This window comes from Hyperolius riggenbachi, chromosome 1 (genome assembly GCF_040937935.1).
Source record: "Hyperolius riggenbachi isolate aHypRig1 chromosome 1, aHypRig1.pri, whole genome shotgun sequence".
NCBI lineage: Eukaryota > Metazoa > Chordata > Amphibia > Anura > Hyperoliidae > Hyperolius > Hyperolius riggenbachi.
In genome coordinates this window covers 154,944,836-154,962,043 of record NC_090646.1, presented here as the reverse complement: position 1 = coordinate 154,962,043, position 17,208 = coordinate 154,944,836, and the positions used below count along the sequence as shown (strand labels likewise).

General features: G+C 45.9%; 1 protein-coding gene across 1 annotated transcript in view; it reads left to right on the top strand.

Annotated features, from left to right (window-relative positions):
* Positions 1-11,258: 11,258 nt before the first annotated feature.
* NEIL3 (nei like DNA glycosylase 3) overlaps positions 11,259-17,208 on the top strand; it is a 71,041-nt gene continuing 65,091 nt past the window's right edge. Inside the window, exon 1 of the mRNA XM_068269056.1 lies at positions 11,259-11,492. Coding sequence (XP_068125157.1) covers positions 11,388-11,492 — 105 coding nt within the window. The 5' untranslated portion in view covers positions 11,259-11,387. The remainder of the gene's footprint in view (positions 11,493-17,208) is intronic.

The window sequence follows — 17,208 nt, the reverse complement described above, 5'->3', positions numbered from 1 at the left end:
CCCCACCGCCGAGCGCGCGCCCAGTTACGAGCGCCGCCCCGAACCGCTGATTCGCCGGCAGACAGTGACGTCACCCTTTCGGGAGCGTCTAACAGGCCATGCCTGATTGGTCTGCAGGGATTCCTGACGTCTCCCTTTCGGGAGCGTTTAGTAGACGGAGCCTCATTGGTCCTCAAAGGGTCAGGTGACTCCGCCTCTATTTCCCTTTTACATCTCGCGCAGCGGTATCGATGGGGAGTATAAGGCTGGCGTCTAGTTGTCTAGGCGACCAGTCCTGAAGCGCGGCGTGCCTGCAAAAGATAAACAAATAAACAAAGCCACAGTTAAAAACATTATAGCGAAGCGGATACATAGCAATTGAATATAAAAACCTAAGGGGAAAAAAACATTCTACATCAAGAGAGCCAGATATGTGGACAGCCCACCCAAAATACATCAAAATGCCTGGAAAACGGATGTCAATTTTAAATATTAAAGAATCCCTCCAGACCGAATTGTCCCAAGGAAACCGGCGAACATCCCAGTATCAGGTACAAGGGTAAATAGGAGGAGACCCCCCTCCTAATGCCCAACTCAGAGAACTCTGAGTATAAGTCCCAGACAGGGTCCCAACCTTTAAGTAGGGCGGGACCCCTATCCAGATGCTCTGTTCCTAGGGATACGGTCTGGAGGAGAACAGGGAAATTGTTAAACAAAGGAAAATAATCAAGGAGGAGGAAAAGAGAAGGACCAAGGAATAAGGAGGAAAACAAGGGAAACAAAAACAAGAGGGACAAAAGGAAGGAGACAAACGTGGGAAGGGAGAAAAGAGGAAGGGGGGTGGTTAGTTTTTAAAGAGGGAGGAGAACAGTAGGACGACATGAGCAAAAACAAGCACTGCAATACTAATGTTTATCAAGAAAACACCATAGCTCATTGCGTTCATTCAATCCCAGTCTCCCACAAGCCCCAGTCTGCGAGATGAGTTTAGCTTCCTCTCTGCGTAGACACAACTCCCGGTTTCCCCCTCTATGTGGAGTATCCACAATCCTCAGACCACAAAAGCGTAGGCAATCCGCATTGCCCTCGTGGACTTCTCTCACATAAGATATTAGTCTGCCTGCCCCCTTCCCAGTTTCAATCGATTTGTAATGTTCCTGGAATCGTTGTTTAATGGGTCTAGTCGTTTCTCCTACATAAAATCTTCCACAGGGGCAGACCACCACATACACAGCAAACCTAGAGCCACAGTGTATAAAATCTTTAATTGGTACTATATATCCTCCCAGACAAATTGATTTACCTGGAATAAACTGATGACAATGAGTACAGTTTAGACAGCGGTAATTGCCCGCAGGCCTCATAGCAGTGAGCCAATCTTGTTCCTTTTTAATCAGAAATTCACTGCTGACCACCCAGTCACCAATCGTACGTGCCCGTCGGAAGGTGACTAATGGTCGTTCACTCAAGGTCCCCCCCCACGTAGGGTTAGACCTTAGGTCAGTCCAGTGTTTATTGACCACCTCTTTGATCTTTGGGGCCATAGGTGAATAGTTGAAAATAAAGGGGACCCTATTTTTCATTCCTCTGGATTGGTCCATACCAGGTCGATTGTTTTTATTCTTGTTCATCTTTAAAAGGTCCCCCCTTCTTTTCACATTAGCCTTATTGAAGGCCTCTACCAACAGTGAGAGGGGATATCCCCGATTTAAAAATCTCCTTGCCAACTCCTTACTCTGTTCCAGAAAATCTTCTTGCTTACTATTATTACGTTTTAAACGTAGGAATTGGCTGTAGGGTATCCCATCCAGAACATGTTTTGGGTGATAGCTGGAATAGGAGAGTAGAGAATTCGTCGCTGTGGACTTCCGGTATCCTCTCGATAACACCCTATTTCCCTCCACATATAGGGTCAAGTCCAGAAACTCCAGTTTCTGACCTCCCCATACCCCTGTGAATTTCATGTTTAACTCATTGATGTTCAACCATTCCACAAATTTATAGAAAAGTCCCTCTCCTCCAGTCCAGACCATGACCACGTCATCCATGTATCGGTGCCATAGTCCAATGGCGTGGCGGTAGGGATTCGCGGCCGAGTAGACATACTCAGCCTCCCAGTGGGCCAGGAAAAGGTTGGCAAAAGTTGGGGCCACCGAAGTCCCCATCGCCACGCCAGAGGACTGCCTGTACCATTGGTTGTTGAACAGGAAGGAGTTATGGGCGAGCACGAACATTAAGCACTCACCCACAAACATTACCCACCATTCATCCTTCCCCTGTTTGATAAGGAAGGTCTCAATGACCTTCACCCCCTTTTCCTGGGGGATTCTGGTGTACAGGCTTTCGACATCGATTGAGACCAGACTGTAGTGATCTTCCCAGCGGATGGTTGGTAATAATCTCAAAGCGGCCAAGGTGTCAGCCAGGTGAGAGGGAACCCTCTCCAAAAATGGTCTTAATAGATAGTCCAGATACTTGGACAGGGGCTCCGTGACCGAGCCCCTGGCTGACACAATTGGCCGACCCGGAGGGTTTTCCAAATTTTTGTGGACTTTAGGGAGGAAGTACCAAACGGGCTTCTTAGGGAAGTCAGGGAGGAGGCCCTCACCCAGTTTTCGGGTTAACCAGCCAGCTTCCACCCCCTTTCTCAAGAGGGTGGTCAATTGCTTTTTGTATTGCTGCGTAGGGTCTCCCCGTAACTTTTCATAGAACCCCTCAACTCCCTCAAGTTGTCTCAAAGCCTCCCGTAGGTACCCCTCCCTTGACATTACCACCAGGTTGCCACCTTTGTCTGCTTTTTTCAAAACAATTTCATTATTCTGGCTCAGCCATTTCAAGGCTGCCATCTCTTTGTTGGTCAGATTCTGTGTCACCTTAGGGTAAATTAAGGCTTTAAGGTCACCCTGGGCAACTTTATCAAACATGTCTATATCTGACCCAGGGGTAGGGGGGAAATCCCTAGTGGACCTGCAGGGAATGAATGGTAATCTCGCTTCTTCAGCGGCAGAACCCATTTCACTCTCCATCAATGTTTTCTCATTTTCCTGTAGGAGTGACAACAGGTCTGTGAATACCTGTAGGTCTATCCCAGTGCTAGGTAAAAAAACACCCAAATCATTAGGACTCCCTAATGGTAGGGTCACCTTGGGGCTTTCTTTGAAATGGAAGGTAGAAATGTTAAGCCTTCTAATGGCTTTATACCAATTGGATTGGGCCCGAAGTGAATTGAATAAGGGCCATAGAATCTATCACCTTACCAAACAATTCTAGATTTGACTGTCTGGTAACAGACCCTTACACAAACACGTACAACTCTCATCTTTGGAGGAGTTAATAACAGCGTGGCCAAAAATGGCTAAATAGCAAGCACCCCCCACTGGCCTCCCACTAGGGGAATTGTGGCCGTGGGGGGATATTAGTTGTTGGGTTGCAGGGGGGGTTATTAGTTATTAGGGGGTTATTAGTTGCCCGGGGGAGAGTTATTGGTTGCCGGGGGGGGGATATTAGTTGCAGGGGGGGGGTTATTAGTTGACCGGGGGAGGTTATTAGTTATGTGAGGAGACAGGGTTATTAGTTGCCCACCAGGGGAGGCATATGTGTGAGAGTAGGGAGAGGTTAGGTCATAGTGAAATATCGAAAAATATTGCCAATATTTCACCATATCATTCAGGTTGTAGAATATTGGTAAATTTACTAATATTCCATTACTGCTAATAAATTGTAATTTTTTTTTTCTGTTTAATGTTGCGCCTAAATCAGAGCGCAGCGTTTTAAAATGTATGCATCATCATGGCTATATAAGACCCCAAACGATTGGAAGATAATGGTATATGTAGCTTTGAGGAAAGCATCCTAATATATAGTTATACAAGTAGAGGATACAGCCAGATAAGCCAGTATGCCAGATTGTTTCAGCAGCTACGGAATTATCCGACCGCGGCACTTACAAGTTTGAAAGAAAAGAAACCTTTTAGCATAAAATAAAAGACTAGTGCAAAATAAAATGATTACTATGAAGACCTGTATTTATGTATGTTAATTGTATTCAGAACATTGCTCCGAGGGAAACTGCACCCCACATTTACCAGCATATCTATTTGCTAAAGTTATGGGCCATGCAAAATAAAAGCCATACGCATGATGTTGCATAATAGCACCAATCAAATGATATTAAAAGCCATGGAGAGTTCATAATTGCTTCTAACATTAGGAGCTGCAATTGTACACTATAAATAATAATAGACTATATTCTCCCTTGGCTCGTAAGGGAGTGATTGGAGAGCTACAGTAGCATTTCTGTCTGCCAAATAAATTATGTTATACCTGCTAGAGGTTTATAATTACCCAAATGTTACTAACCGGAGTTCAAAGATTATTGTAACATGTGGGGCCCATCATGTACCGTATAATACGTGGTCTGCCTTGGCAGCAGTCCTTTCCAAAAAGTCTTTGCCAAATTTAATCAAATATTCTGCATAATTGCTAACATACTCAAAAGTAATTACAGAAAACCCATTGGTGTCAAATTTTACAAACAACAGGTAGAGCCCTTGTGTCTTTTTTCAGGTATAAGTAGCCAGTTTAAAGCAGAATGGAGCTGTGATGAAGTTTTTGACTAATCCTATCATTCTGTTCTTTTGTCTTTCAACGGTTCAGTTTATGTGACACCACTTAGGCCCCTTCCCCGTACTGGCGTTATTAGCCCTGTTCCGCGGCAATGCGATGCCACCCAATCCACAGAGACATCAGGAGTGTATGGACTGTCTGATGGCTCAATCTACACGTTGTTATTCACTACGGCATTGAAACGCATGGTTGCAGACAAATTCCTGCAAATGCATTGTGATTCCCTTTCATTATAATAAATGGCAATCACAGCCACATTGGTAAAATTGCACTCTTCCCACTGGTTGTCTGGGCTACTTTAGATACTTCACATCGTTTCTGACATTTGACATTGTTATATCGGTCAAGCAAACTTCCTAGTAGTCCCACGTCTGCCTTTTCTGTCTAACTTCATTGTCTACATTTCCATAAAAAAAGAAAACACTCCTCTGCATTGCTGTTGACTTTATAGGGTAAAGAGAAAAAAACAAAATTAAAAAACAGTTTACCTTACCTGGAGCTTCTTGCAGCGCCCTGCAGTCATCCTGTGCACATGCCGTTCTTCCATGATCCTCCAGCCAGCAGCAGTGACCCCCCCTATAGCTGGCCAGTGTGGCCAGTCCCAGGCTCCTGTGCATGCATGGCCCAGAGCCGCACGTACCCTGATCCTCCTATCCCATTGCCAGGAGCGTTCTGAGCATGTGTAGTAGTGATTTTCCCATACTGCGCATGCGTAAGTTACGTAGCAACTTGCGCAAATTGCATAGTGCGCTATACACATGCACCACTTACGGTGCTTGAGTAACATGCAACATAAGAGGTACATGCTACTGCTAATGCAAATAGCATAAATGCCGGTAACTAGGGATGGTCAATGATCAAATGCAAATATTTCAATATAAGTCAATGCAGGGTTCAAATGGTCCATTTTCCAGCTGCATAAATTACATACAGAATTTGTATGATAGAGCATCAACTCAGAATTATTTGCAACCCATTGACTATCCACAATAGTAAAGTTCTAATTGCTTGTGGTCAAGCCTGTTTTTAAGACGCGCACGAAATAGAGGCATGAGGAAAAATGGGCGCTGGGTAAAGCCGATATAAGTGTAAACGATAAACGCTGTTTTGGGCACCAAATGAAAACGGAAAGATATTTACATTGGTAAAACATTGGTAAATGCTACCGATCAGGGCAGTTTCTAGGCTAAAATGCACCCAGGGCGAGGGTGTAAAAATTGTGCCCCCCCCATGTAGCCAGGTATAGGTGCCAGCAGTATAGGTTAGCCAGGTCTAGTTGCACTCAGTATAGGTAGCCAGCTATAGGTCCCCCAAGTATAGGTAGCCAGGCATAGGTGTCCCAGTATAGGTAGCCAGCTATAAGTCCCCCCGGTATAGGTAGCCAGGAATAGGTGCCCCATTATAGGTAGCCAGCTATAGGTACCCCCCCAATATAGGTAGCCAGGTATAGGTGCTTAGTATAATTGCCCCCAGTATAGGTTAGCCAAGTAGGTGCCTCTAGTATAGGTAGTCAGTATAGTTGCCCCCAGTATAGGTTAGATAGACAGGCGCCTCGAATATAGGTTAGATTGGCAGGTGCCCCCAGTACAGGTTAGCTAGGTGGGTACCTTCAATATAGGCAGCCAGTATAGTTACTTGTCACCAGTATAGGCTAGCTAGGTAGGCACCCCCAGTATAGGTTAGCTAGGTAGGTGTCCAAAGTATAGGTTAGATAGATAGGTAAGTAGGTGCCCCCAGTATAGGTTAGATAGGTAGGTGACCCCAGTATAAGTTGGATAGGTAGGTGCTCCCTGTATAGGCTAGATAGGTAGGATCTTTAATACAGGTTAGATAGGTAGGTGCCCCAGTATAGGTTAGATAGGTAGGTAGGTGCCCCCAGTATAGGTTAGATAGGTAGGTGTCCCCAGTATAAGTTGGATAGGTAAGTGCCCCCAGTATAGGCTAGATAGGTAGGAGCTCCTAGTACAGGTTAGATAGGTAAGTGCTCCCAGTATAGGTTAGATAGGTAGGTGCCTGCAATATAGGTCAGATAGGTAGGTTCCCTCCCCCCATAATGGAGGGGGGAGTTAGCCGTGGGGAGGGCGGTCCGACTCCTCCCCGGGACTGCCCTCCGTGCCCCCCCTCCGCTGCAGAGTTAGCGCAGCGGGAAGCTTTGTATTCAGCAACTCACCTCCCTGCCGTTCCAATGGTCGATCACTTGCCGCTGGTCTCCTCCTCTGCATAGACTTCCGTCTGAACAGGCCCAGGGGAGTGGAAGGGAGAGAGAGGTTGGGTCACCCTCCCCACAGCCACGGCTCCCCCTCTATCCCGCACCCCCTCCCCACGCAGCGCTCAGGGCGGCCGCACAGGCCACACGCCTATACAAACGGGGTTGTTACCAGTATTTTACTACAACTTAAAGGGGAACTTCAACCTAAACAAACATACTATCATTAAGTTACATTAGTTATGTTAATTAAAAAAAAAATTGCACCAAAAGAGCAGAAGGAGAACAACAACATCAATAATCCCATCATGCTTTGCACAGCGTGAAGGGAAAAATGCCCGGGCAGTATTCTTCTGTGCAGCTAAAAATGAGGCTTGGGTAAGAAAAACAAAGTTCTGATGCTGCGAAACTATCAAAGAAACACCAAGCCTTTTCAATGCTGGTGAGTAGATTTGTAGTCTGGAGGTTCACTTTAACCTAACCCTACTCTCAAATGGAAACCTCCCCCCTCCGATTCCTTCACCTTCCTGACCCCTAACCCCCCCCCCCGCCGTCCTGATGCCTAACCTTAAAACCCTTTTTAAATAGTTAAGGCGACAAACCTCTGTGGATCTGTATCTTTGCAGGCTATAGTGGCTAGGCACAGTGAGTAATGGGTTAATCTCACTAGTGTCTTATACCAATACTGACAGCACTGCCTGCCAATACACAACCAGTAACTAGCTATCCAAATATAGCCACGATTGTTAATAAAGGTTTTAATAATTTTGCATAAACACATGATACCCGAATTCTTTATATTTTGATACCTAACCTTAACCACTTTACCCCCACCTGTACAGATTTCTCCGTCCCTTTTTCCATCCTTTTACCACCATGGATGGAGAAATCCGTACTTCCCGCGCTCCCGCCACTGCCCGCGCTCCCGCTCGCTTATGCTTCGCACTCCCGCTCGCATGCACGCCGCCGCCCGCTCGCCCGGTGATCAATGAACGGGAAAATCCTTTCCCGTTTGTTGATCTAAGCCCCCGCCATGATCCGCTGCTTCTACGAGAAGCAGCGATCATTGTGAAGAAAAAAAAAAGTTCCCAGCCTCTTTGTACTTCCTGCAAGCGTCCTTCCGGACGCTTGCAGGTCGCATAAATAAAATGTTACTGTGGCCATCTTGTGGCCAAATAGTAAAACTACACTCTAAAGCATTTTTCACATACAAATACACTACTTTTACACAAAAAATTAACTCATTACCTCCCACACTCCCCAATTTTTTTTTGTAATTAAAAAAAAAATAAAAAAATTTACAGTAAAAAAAAAATACATAAATAGTTACCTTAGGGACTGAACTTTTTAAATATTTATGTCAGGAGGGTACAACACTGTTACTTTATAATCCAGCCAGAAAAAAAGTTGCGATCACAGTCCTGATCTCTCAGCATGAGTATAGGACTTCCCTGAAAAGAATCCAAATATAGTGCAGTATTGTTTTCAATAAACCACCCTGTGATTTACTTCACACAACTGTGTAAGAGATAGCCTCCACCACAATACAGAGGAAACAGGGGGGGGGGGGTATTTGTTCACCCCCTTCGTGAGTCTCACTCACCAGAATTTTTCTTGTATTCCAACATATAAACCCTCCAACCTGGGCAACAACTGTATAGGACCTTGAAATATAAAAAAGCGGGGCTCACATAGCATAAAAAACCTTTTAAATTTATTGCTAAAAGCCTTGTGTAAAATATGCGTACCAGATTGAAGTTTCACAAGAGCTTATCTATGGTGCCAGCACCGCCGCGGTCGGATCTCCGCTGCACGCCACAGTCCCTGCTTGGATCACTTCCTCCTTCGGTCCATCGTGACTCCTTAGCTCCGCCCTACGCGTTTCGTCATTTGACTCATCAGGGGCATGGAGTCACGTTGGTATGGGACGCTATTTGAATGCCTACTTGTACAGCGGGGATCTTGTTGCGAGCCGTGAGGCAGATGGGGATACATGCATATGCATGAGGGGGGTGGGTATTGGTCTCTAGGGGAATGGAGGTGGGCGGGTACAAGTAGGCATTCAAATAGCGTCCCATACCAACGTGACTCCATGCACCTGATGAGTCAAATGACGAAATGCGTAGGGCGGAGCTAAGGAGTCACGAGGGACCGAAGGAGGAAGTGATCCAAGCAGGGACTGTGGCGTGCAGCGGAGATCCGACCGCGGCAGTGCTGGCACCATAGATAAGCGCTTGTGAAACTTCAATCTGGTACGCATATTTTATACAAGGCTTTTAGCAATAAATTTAAAAGGTTTTTTATGCTATGCGAGCCCCGCTTTTTTATATTTCAAGGTCCTATACAGTTGTTGCCCAGGTTGGAGGGTTTATATGTTGGAATACAAGAAAAATTCTGGTGAGTGAGACTCACGAAGGGGGTGAAAAAATACCCCCCGTTTCCTCTGTATTGTGGTGGAGGCTATCTCTTACACAGTTGTGTGAAGTAAATCACAGGGTGGTTTATTGAAAACAATACTGCACTATATTTGGATTCTTTTCAGGGAAGTCCTATACTCATGCTGAGAGATCAGGACTGTGATCACAACTTTTTTTCTGGCTGGATTCTAACGGAAGAGTGTGTGTACTCGAACAAAGTCTGCGGATCCCCTAAATTGGTGACATTGGTGCAATATACAATCATACAGATCCTATCTAAGTGTTGTGTGACATTGGTGCTATATATATTTATACAGATCCTATCTAAGTGCTGTGGAGCGCAGTTCCTTTTTTGCCTCTTGGGGTATTATTGACTGTTACTTTATAAACTATGGGCTTGTAAATAGGGATGGACGCAAAACTGAAAAAATGCACCTTTATTTCCAAATAAAATATTGGCGCCAAACATTGTGATAGGGACATAATTTAAACGGTTTTATAACCGGGACAAATGGGCAAATACATTTCATGGGTTTTAATTACAGTAGCATGCATTATTTAAAAACTATAATGGCCGAAAACTGAAAAATAATTTATTTTTTCCCACATTTTTCCTATTTTCCCATTAAAACATATTTAGAATAAAATAATTCTTGGCATAATGTCCCACCTAAAGAAAGCCTAATTGGTGGCGGGAAAAACAAGATATAGTTGATTTGATTGTGATAAGTAATGATAAAGTTATAGACGAATGAATGGAAGGAGCGCTGAAAGGTAAAAATTGCCCTGGTGCTCAAGGGGTAAAACCCCTCAGTGGTGAAGTGGTTAAAACCCCCCTTCCTAACCTTGTAATTTTCAAAACGATAATTTTCAAAAACTAAAAACTGTAAATTCGAAACACAAAAATGTCAAAATAATATTTTTCAGGTGCACGAATTTCTCCTTTCGGCATCCAGACGATATTTGCGTTAGCGCTTATGGTGGAGATCAAATCGTGCATTAGCCACTGGCGCCCAAATTTCCTGCTTCCCTTCAGACACCCCTTGATAGGGCTGTATAGCTGATATTGTAGTGGAATACCTCCCACAGTGTGATGTCAGGACCAAAGTCCTGACAGTTTGCTGTCTGTGAACCTCGTTGCATTGAGGCTTCTTCGTCCCACAGTGGCAGCGCTAAGGGTGTCCGACCAGCGGGCATGTGTTTACTTTCCCGGCTCCAGTGCAGGCGCAGTAGCAGCCCTCCGCTCGGGTTCAAGTGGAAATAGTTATTCCCGATCGGGTCCACTCTACTGCGCAGACAGGAGTCGCCTGTGCAGTAGAGCAGACTGGATTGGCTGTTTCCGCCTGAGCCCATAGCATACCTCACAACTTTTTGAGATGAGAAAGAGGGACACTTAAGCCACGTCCCTGTAAATCCCTGATCACTCCCCCGTCACACCCCTGATCACTCCCCCGGCACACCACTAATCATGCATACCATAAGGATTTCATATGAAAAATATGTTGTTTTATCATTCAAACCACACTGGTCCTTTCTATCCTGGCTCATGTTAACATTTAAAAATTAGTAATATATCAATTTAAAGGATGGGAATAAAGTTTAGTCAAACACAGTTTTTAGTAGAGAAATATATACTGTAGATTTACATAGAAAGCGGAACAAAGTCCTGAAAGAGGGACAAAATGAGGAGGAAAGAGGGACAGGGCTCACAAAGAGGGACTGTCCCTCCAAAAGAGGGACAGATGCTTCTTAATTACTAATAGAAAGGGTGTTATTTTCCACAGCAAACACACTGGTGTGCCTGTTTGCAACTTTGCGTGTGTTGGGCGTCATGGGCTGCATGACTGTGAATGAAATACACAGTGACAATTAGCCAAGAGAGATAACTAGCCAGAATTCCACTCGGATGACAGTTCTGTTCTGCGACTTGCGAGCATGGTGCGCATGCGTAGAGCATGCTCTTGAGTGTATAGGCACCTCTACCAATTAGATGTGAGGAGCAAAGCACCGGCCAATCCTAGAGCAGGAAAGTTCCTTCCCTTCCTGGTTGGCAGCGAATCCAGAACTCCCGGGAGCGAAGATCTGCTCTCAGCTGCCGCCACAATTTGAACGCTGTATCCCCTGCCTGCTGGTGCTGATAGTACGGGGGTACAGGCAGCATGGTGGAAGGGCCGGGATGTACGCTGAACGGGGAGAAGATCCGGGCTCGGGTCACCCGGGGGCAGAGTGTGCGGGAGGTGCGGGGCAGCGCTGTGAAAAGCACGGTATGAAATCCTGTCCCCAGTACATGCTGATGATTGATTATGGGGTGGGGAGGCCTGGGAAACTATCGGGAGTGATTTGTGTTTATTTCCTTGTCATTTTGTCGGATGGAGATGACATGGGCAAGTACCATATGTGAAAGCAACTGTGTTGTGTGACATTGTTGTGTTTTATGTGTCCACACAGAAAAGACTAGTAAACTGGGTGCTAGTCTACTTTAGGGGACCCAGCAGAAAACCCCATAGGGGAATTCAGCTAAAATGACTGGGTGGACAGTACCATCTGAAACTGCTAGGTTTTCAATAGGCGGAGCAGTGCTTTTCAGCGCTGCTAGATTTGGGCGCCTCCATAGACTGTAATAGGAATCACTCCTATTGCAGCGCTCACTGAGTAACGTCGGCGCCGTCAGAAGACGGAGCCGAGGTTGCTTAAAAACACAATAATTCGGCCTCCAGCAATCGCTGGAAGCCGAATTATTTCATTCCCCCACTATCCATGGCGGCCTGGAGGGGGAATAGTAATTAAAACGGCCCGGACTTGTGCAGAAGCAGGATCAGCCATATGCCGGCTGTATCCTGCGCCCAAGTCTACCCGCGCCGATTTCAAATGTACTCCCAATAGGTTGTAGTAAACTACGTCCCCACTCTTTTTGGCCAATCACAACACTTTGGCTATCATTCATAAAAGTGTTGTCGGTAACAAAAATCCTTGCGGGAAAATTCCGCTGTCGGTATTTCAGCCTTCTGGATGGTCATTCATAAAAATGTTTCTAGTTGTGATAGGAGTGCGGAGATATCCCGCTGTAGGCTAGCGTTAGGTGGCTTCTGTGAAGATGAGGCAGGAGCCGTAGAGAGAGAGAGCGGTTCCCATAACTACAGGAAGCCGCTCTCTCTCTATGGCTTCCTGCTTCATCATCACAGCAGCCGCCGTGGGGCGCGCTGCTGTGAATTACTTTACGAGCGGAATGGGGAATAAAAGAAGATGCGGCGCCAGCTCAGGTGATAGCGGCGGCCGTAGGGGGGGAGAGCGTGGACCACAGGTGACTCGCAAGCAAGCCGACCCCCCCCCCCCCCCCCAAACTTTTGACCCCCTTTTTGGGGGTCAAAAATTCGGCTTGCTTGCGAGTATATACGGTAACTTGGTTTAAGAGTTATTTTATGGAATTTTGAGCAAAGTCTTGATATACGAGCAAAGAACATATTCATGAGTCACGTCATCACAACTGAGCCAATGGTTCTTCTCCCTTCGACGCTGCAGGACTGGATCTTAAAGTGAGCCTGAAGTGATTTAAAGGGAAGGTTCAGGGAAACGTTTAAAAAAATAAAAATCCATATCCACTTACCTGGGGCTTCCTCCAGCCCGTGGCAGGCAGGAGGTGCCCTCGCCGCCGCTCCAGAGGCTTCCGGTCGTCTTCGGTGGCCGACCCGGCCAGGCCAGCTGCCAGGTCGGGCTCCTCTGCGCTCCAAGGACGGGCTCTTCTGCGTCCCACGCGGGCGCGCTGACGTCATCGGACGTCCTCCGGGCTGTACTGCGCAGGCGCAGTAGTTCTGCGCCTGCGCAGTAAAGCCCGGAGGACGTCCGATGACGTCAGCGCGCCCGCGTGGGACGCAGAAGAGCCCGTCCTTGGAGCGCAGAGGAGCCCGACCTGGCAGCCGGCCTGGCCAGGTCGGGTCGGCCACCGAAGACGACCGGAAGCCTCTGGAGCGGTGGCGAGGGCACCTCCTGCCTGCCACGGGCTGGAGGAAGCCCTAGGTAAGTGGATATGGATTTTTATTTTTTTAAACGTTTCCCTGAACCTTCCCTTTAAAACAAAACCAAAAAAAAGACCCTTACTTAAGAAGGGGCAATGCTGTGGGTCCTATAAAGCCTTCATGTTCCTCTCCTGGTCCCCTTGTTCCAGTGCTGTAACCCCTGCTAGCAGTCTTCAACCATTGGGTCAAAGGCCCATACTCACGGGCTGCAAAAGTGGCCTGTCGCCAGCACACGTGAGTGTGTGGGCGACAGGCCGGCGACAGCTCCTCGCCAGGTCCCTCCGCGTACACACGCGGAAGAGAGACCAGTGGTGCGACGGAAGCTGTCGCCGACGTTCCTCCTCCCCCCCCCCCCCCCCCCCGCCGGAAGCTCCGTATACCTCAATGGAGGTTGCTGTCGCTGGTCCGCGTGCTCACGCGGACTAGCGACAGTTGCGGCGGAGGTGCGGTGGCGACTGTCGCCAGGCAATTGAAACTTTCAATCGCCTGGCGACATCAGCGACGGGCGACAGTTCGGGGTGCGCGCCTGTGCGACGGCGCATACTCACGGGCGACAATTGTAGCCCGTGAGTATGGGCCAAAAGAATACTCTGCCCTGGAAGCCTGAGTGCTCCTGAAGATTGGCAGCTCCACACTGCATGCGCAGTATGGAGCCACTCGTCTTTGGGAGCATTCAAATCCTTCCGTGGTGGGAGATTTGAACTGGGAAGACAGTGCTGGAATGAGGGGACCTTAGGAGGAATGACAATGCTCTATAGGACCCAGATCCTTCCCCCTCCTTTTTTTAAAATGTTAGGTTTAGTTTAATCAGAGTGTAGCGACTGTACAATGTCACTTTTCTTTCTGCTTAACACAGTTTATTCCATACACTCCAATGTCTCTAATACTTTTGTGCAGTACTGTTTTCAAAATCGATCCATTTCTTAATCGGAATAGATCAGACATATTGGAAATCATTGAGCAATGGTGCATTCCCCTTCATTCTGATGGGAAGATTGCATGTTGTGTACCCTGCCATAGACCCTGAACAAGCATGCAGATCAAGTGCTCTGACTCAAGTCTGACTGGATAAGCCACGTGCTTGTTTCAGGGTTGTGAGTCAGACGCTGCTGATGCCAGACAAATATTAACAAATCTCCTTTCTCTATGCATATTGTGCTGAAACCTTCTGGACGCAGGCATTGCATGTCCGGCATATCTTGCCTTATTTGTTCACAAAGTAATTAGCCCTCTGATGCATCCAATTTCAAGTCATATGTATTTTTATCAATCTCCTCTTTTATTTCTCTTTGTATACTGTTGTTTGCAAAGCCTGTTCTAAATAATGATATATTAATTAAAAAAAATAGAAATATGACCTTACTGCTGAATGGCGCTGTGTGCGTGGGCAGCATAAATGGGCTTTTTTACAGCTGAATGGAGTTCTACTTCAGTCTGTATTTATAGCTCCTATGAATTTTAAATTCCTTTTGTATTGCACTAATTGTGATAGAATTACCCGAGTACGCAGAGTTAAATGTGCTTTATAATTTATGTAATATTGCTCAAAAAAATTATTGCAAATCCATTTTTTATAGCTAAAGTTTTACATAAACACAGTGAGCTCTTCATTTAGAGCACATAAAACTAGGAACAAAAGGGACACACTGTGAAAGGGCCACTAGTGGCTGCATTTTATGCACAATTCCAGAAGCGATCGCAAATTGGCCTTGCAGCAGTTTAATGCCAACGCTCCTAAAATGCTGCATGCTTCACTTTTACGATTGGAATGCTGCAGTGGAGCCATTCTCATAGGGCTCATGTTGCAGCGCTTTTTTTCTGCTTGCAGGCGATCGGAAATCACTGAAGGAAACTCTTCAGGTGGCCCCAGGCCTAATTCAGTGGTGTTGCAGCAGCAGAAGACATGACAGCATCTTATCTTAGGGATGCATGATGGAGATCAGACTACACAAGTATAGGAATGATCTGTAATTTTCCTCTGTCCTACCCATTTTATTTAAAGCAAACTTGTGTGTGGGAGGGGAGGGGGGGGGGGGGTGGATAGGTAAAACTTGTATACTTCAGTAGTGGAAAGCCTCTGGATTGTCCAGATGCTTCCCAGATTCTCTTTGAGACCACCATTCCTGTACAGAATCCTGCTCTTCTTCTGGCCTATCCCCTAGCCATGTATGAGCATATCGGGGCTGGGCATGTGCGAGTAAGGTCTGTGCATGACTGGTTGAATGATGTGCTTGTGCAATGAGGGAAAAAGGCTATGCTCTAGCGACTCCATTCTACTGGGCATGTGTAAAACCTTACTTGCACATGCCAATTCGGAATATGTCCATACACTGCAGAAGTGCAGCCACAAGAAACCCATTCGACAAGCTCTTGTTGAATAAGTTTAGAGGACCCAGCTCTAGAACAGTGGGCTGCAGGAGGATCAGGAAAATCTCTAGACCAGGGCTAGGCAAACTACAGCCTGTGTGCCATAGGCAGTCCATTGGTGTTTTGAATCTGGTTTGCTGATAGAGGGCAGGATTCCTCTCCTTCCTCCCTCTCTACAAAGTTGCGTGCAATGTATAATGAGAAGTTTAACTCGCCCAATCTTTCCAGCGGCAATCTCCATGGTCACAGCGGCGTCATGTGACTCGCCATCAGTATGTGCAGCGTGTTACATCACTCCACCATGGCTATAGAGATTGGTGCTGTAATATGCCATTGCGTGAGTTAAACCATATCATAATGCACCTGCTTGCAACTCTGCAGTGAGGGAGTAGAGGAGAGCTCAGGCATAGAGGGATGCGGCCCACAGCCAAGAAAGTGTGCCTAGGCTTGCTCTAGACCCTAGGTTCTCAACGTGTGGTACGCGTACCCCAGGGGGTACTTCTGATGGTTCCAGGGGGTACTCAGGCTTGATATACTTAACCAAGTATAACACATTTAGAGTTTTAGAAAATGATAATTCTTATTTAAACCACACCAAATTAGAATTATAGCGAATTAAAAACAATAGTAAATGCTTGGAAATTATGTAGAACCAAATATCATGTACTACGATTAAATATGTATTTGTCAAGGGGTACTTGTGATAATGTTTACTATGCTAGGGGGTACTTGGTTGAGAACAGGCCTTTAAAAGGGGTACATACCAATAAAATGTTGAGAAACACTGCTCTAGACTATCCAGAGGCTTCCCACTACTGAGGTAAGTATCTAATTTTTCCCCTTTTTTGCACTTCAGGTACACTTTACATTTTTTTTTTTTTTTGCCCATTTGTGTTTGCATAGGGGCAGAGACAATCTCCCCTTTCCTAATTCGTCTGGGTTTTCCAGTCTTTTGTACCTCCTTCTTTTGCAATATGTTTCTAGCTTTAAAGTTCAAAATGACCATATAGTCCTAAAACAATACAATTTATCATTTTCAGTGTCTGATATTTGACACTTTTTTTCTATTTTTAGTCTGGTAATTACAAAAATACTATTGGTATATGCTTTAGTCTGAAGGTGCGTACACACATGTGACTATAGTCGTTTGTAATGATCGTTCCCCGATCTTTACCAACGACGATCGTTACAAAAAACGAACCACCGACTATTAAGGCAAACGACGAATGAGCCAAATCGCTACAAAAGAAAGTTCTGTCTCGGCGGATTTTAACCAACGACGATCGTTTGCAAAAGTAGTACATCGTTGGAAACGGTCGTTCGTACTAGGCTTGACATGCGCATTTCACTATTTCTCTGTGAAACTTCTCATTTTTATGCGCAGGCGCAATAGATGCTTTACGTGATGTAACGTTTGTTCTAACGATCAGATCGTTACACACCTTTTAAAACTATCTTTACATAGGTTGTTCTTTCATCAATTAAAAGTTCGTTCGTCGTTCTCAACGAACGATCGTTGTCGCATGTGTGTACGTAGCATGAGACATGTTGGATTAAGACCCGTACACACTCCTGACTCAAGTCGGCTGAGGCAGCCAAT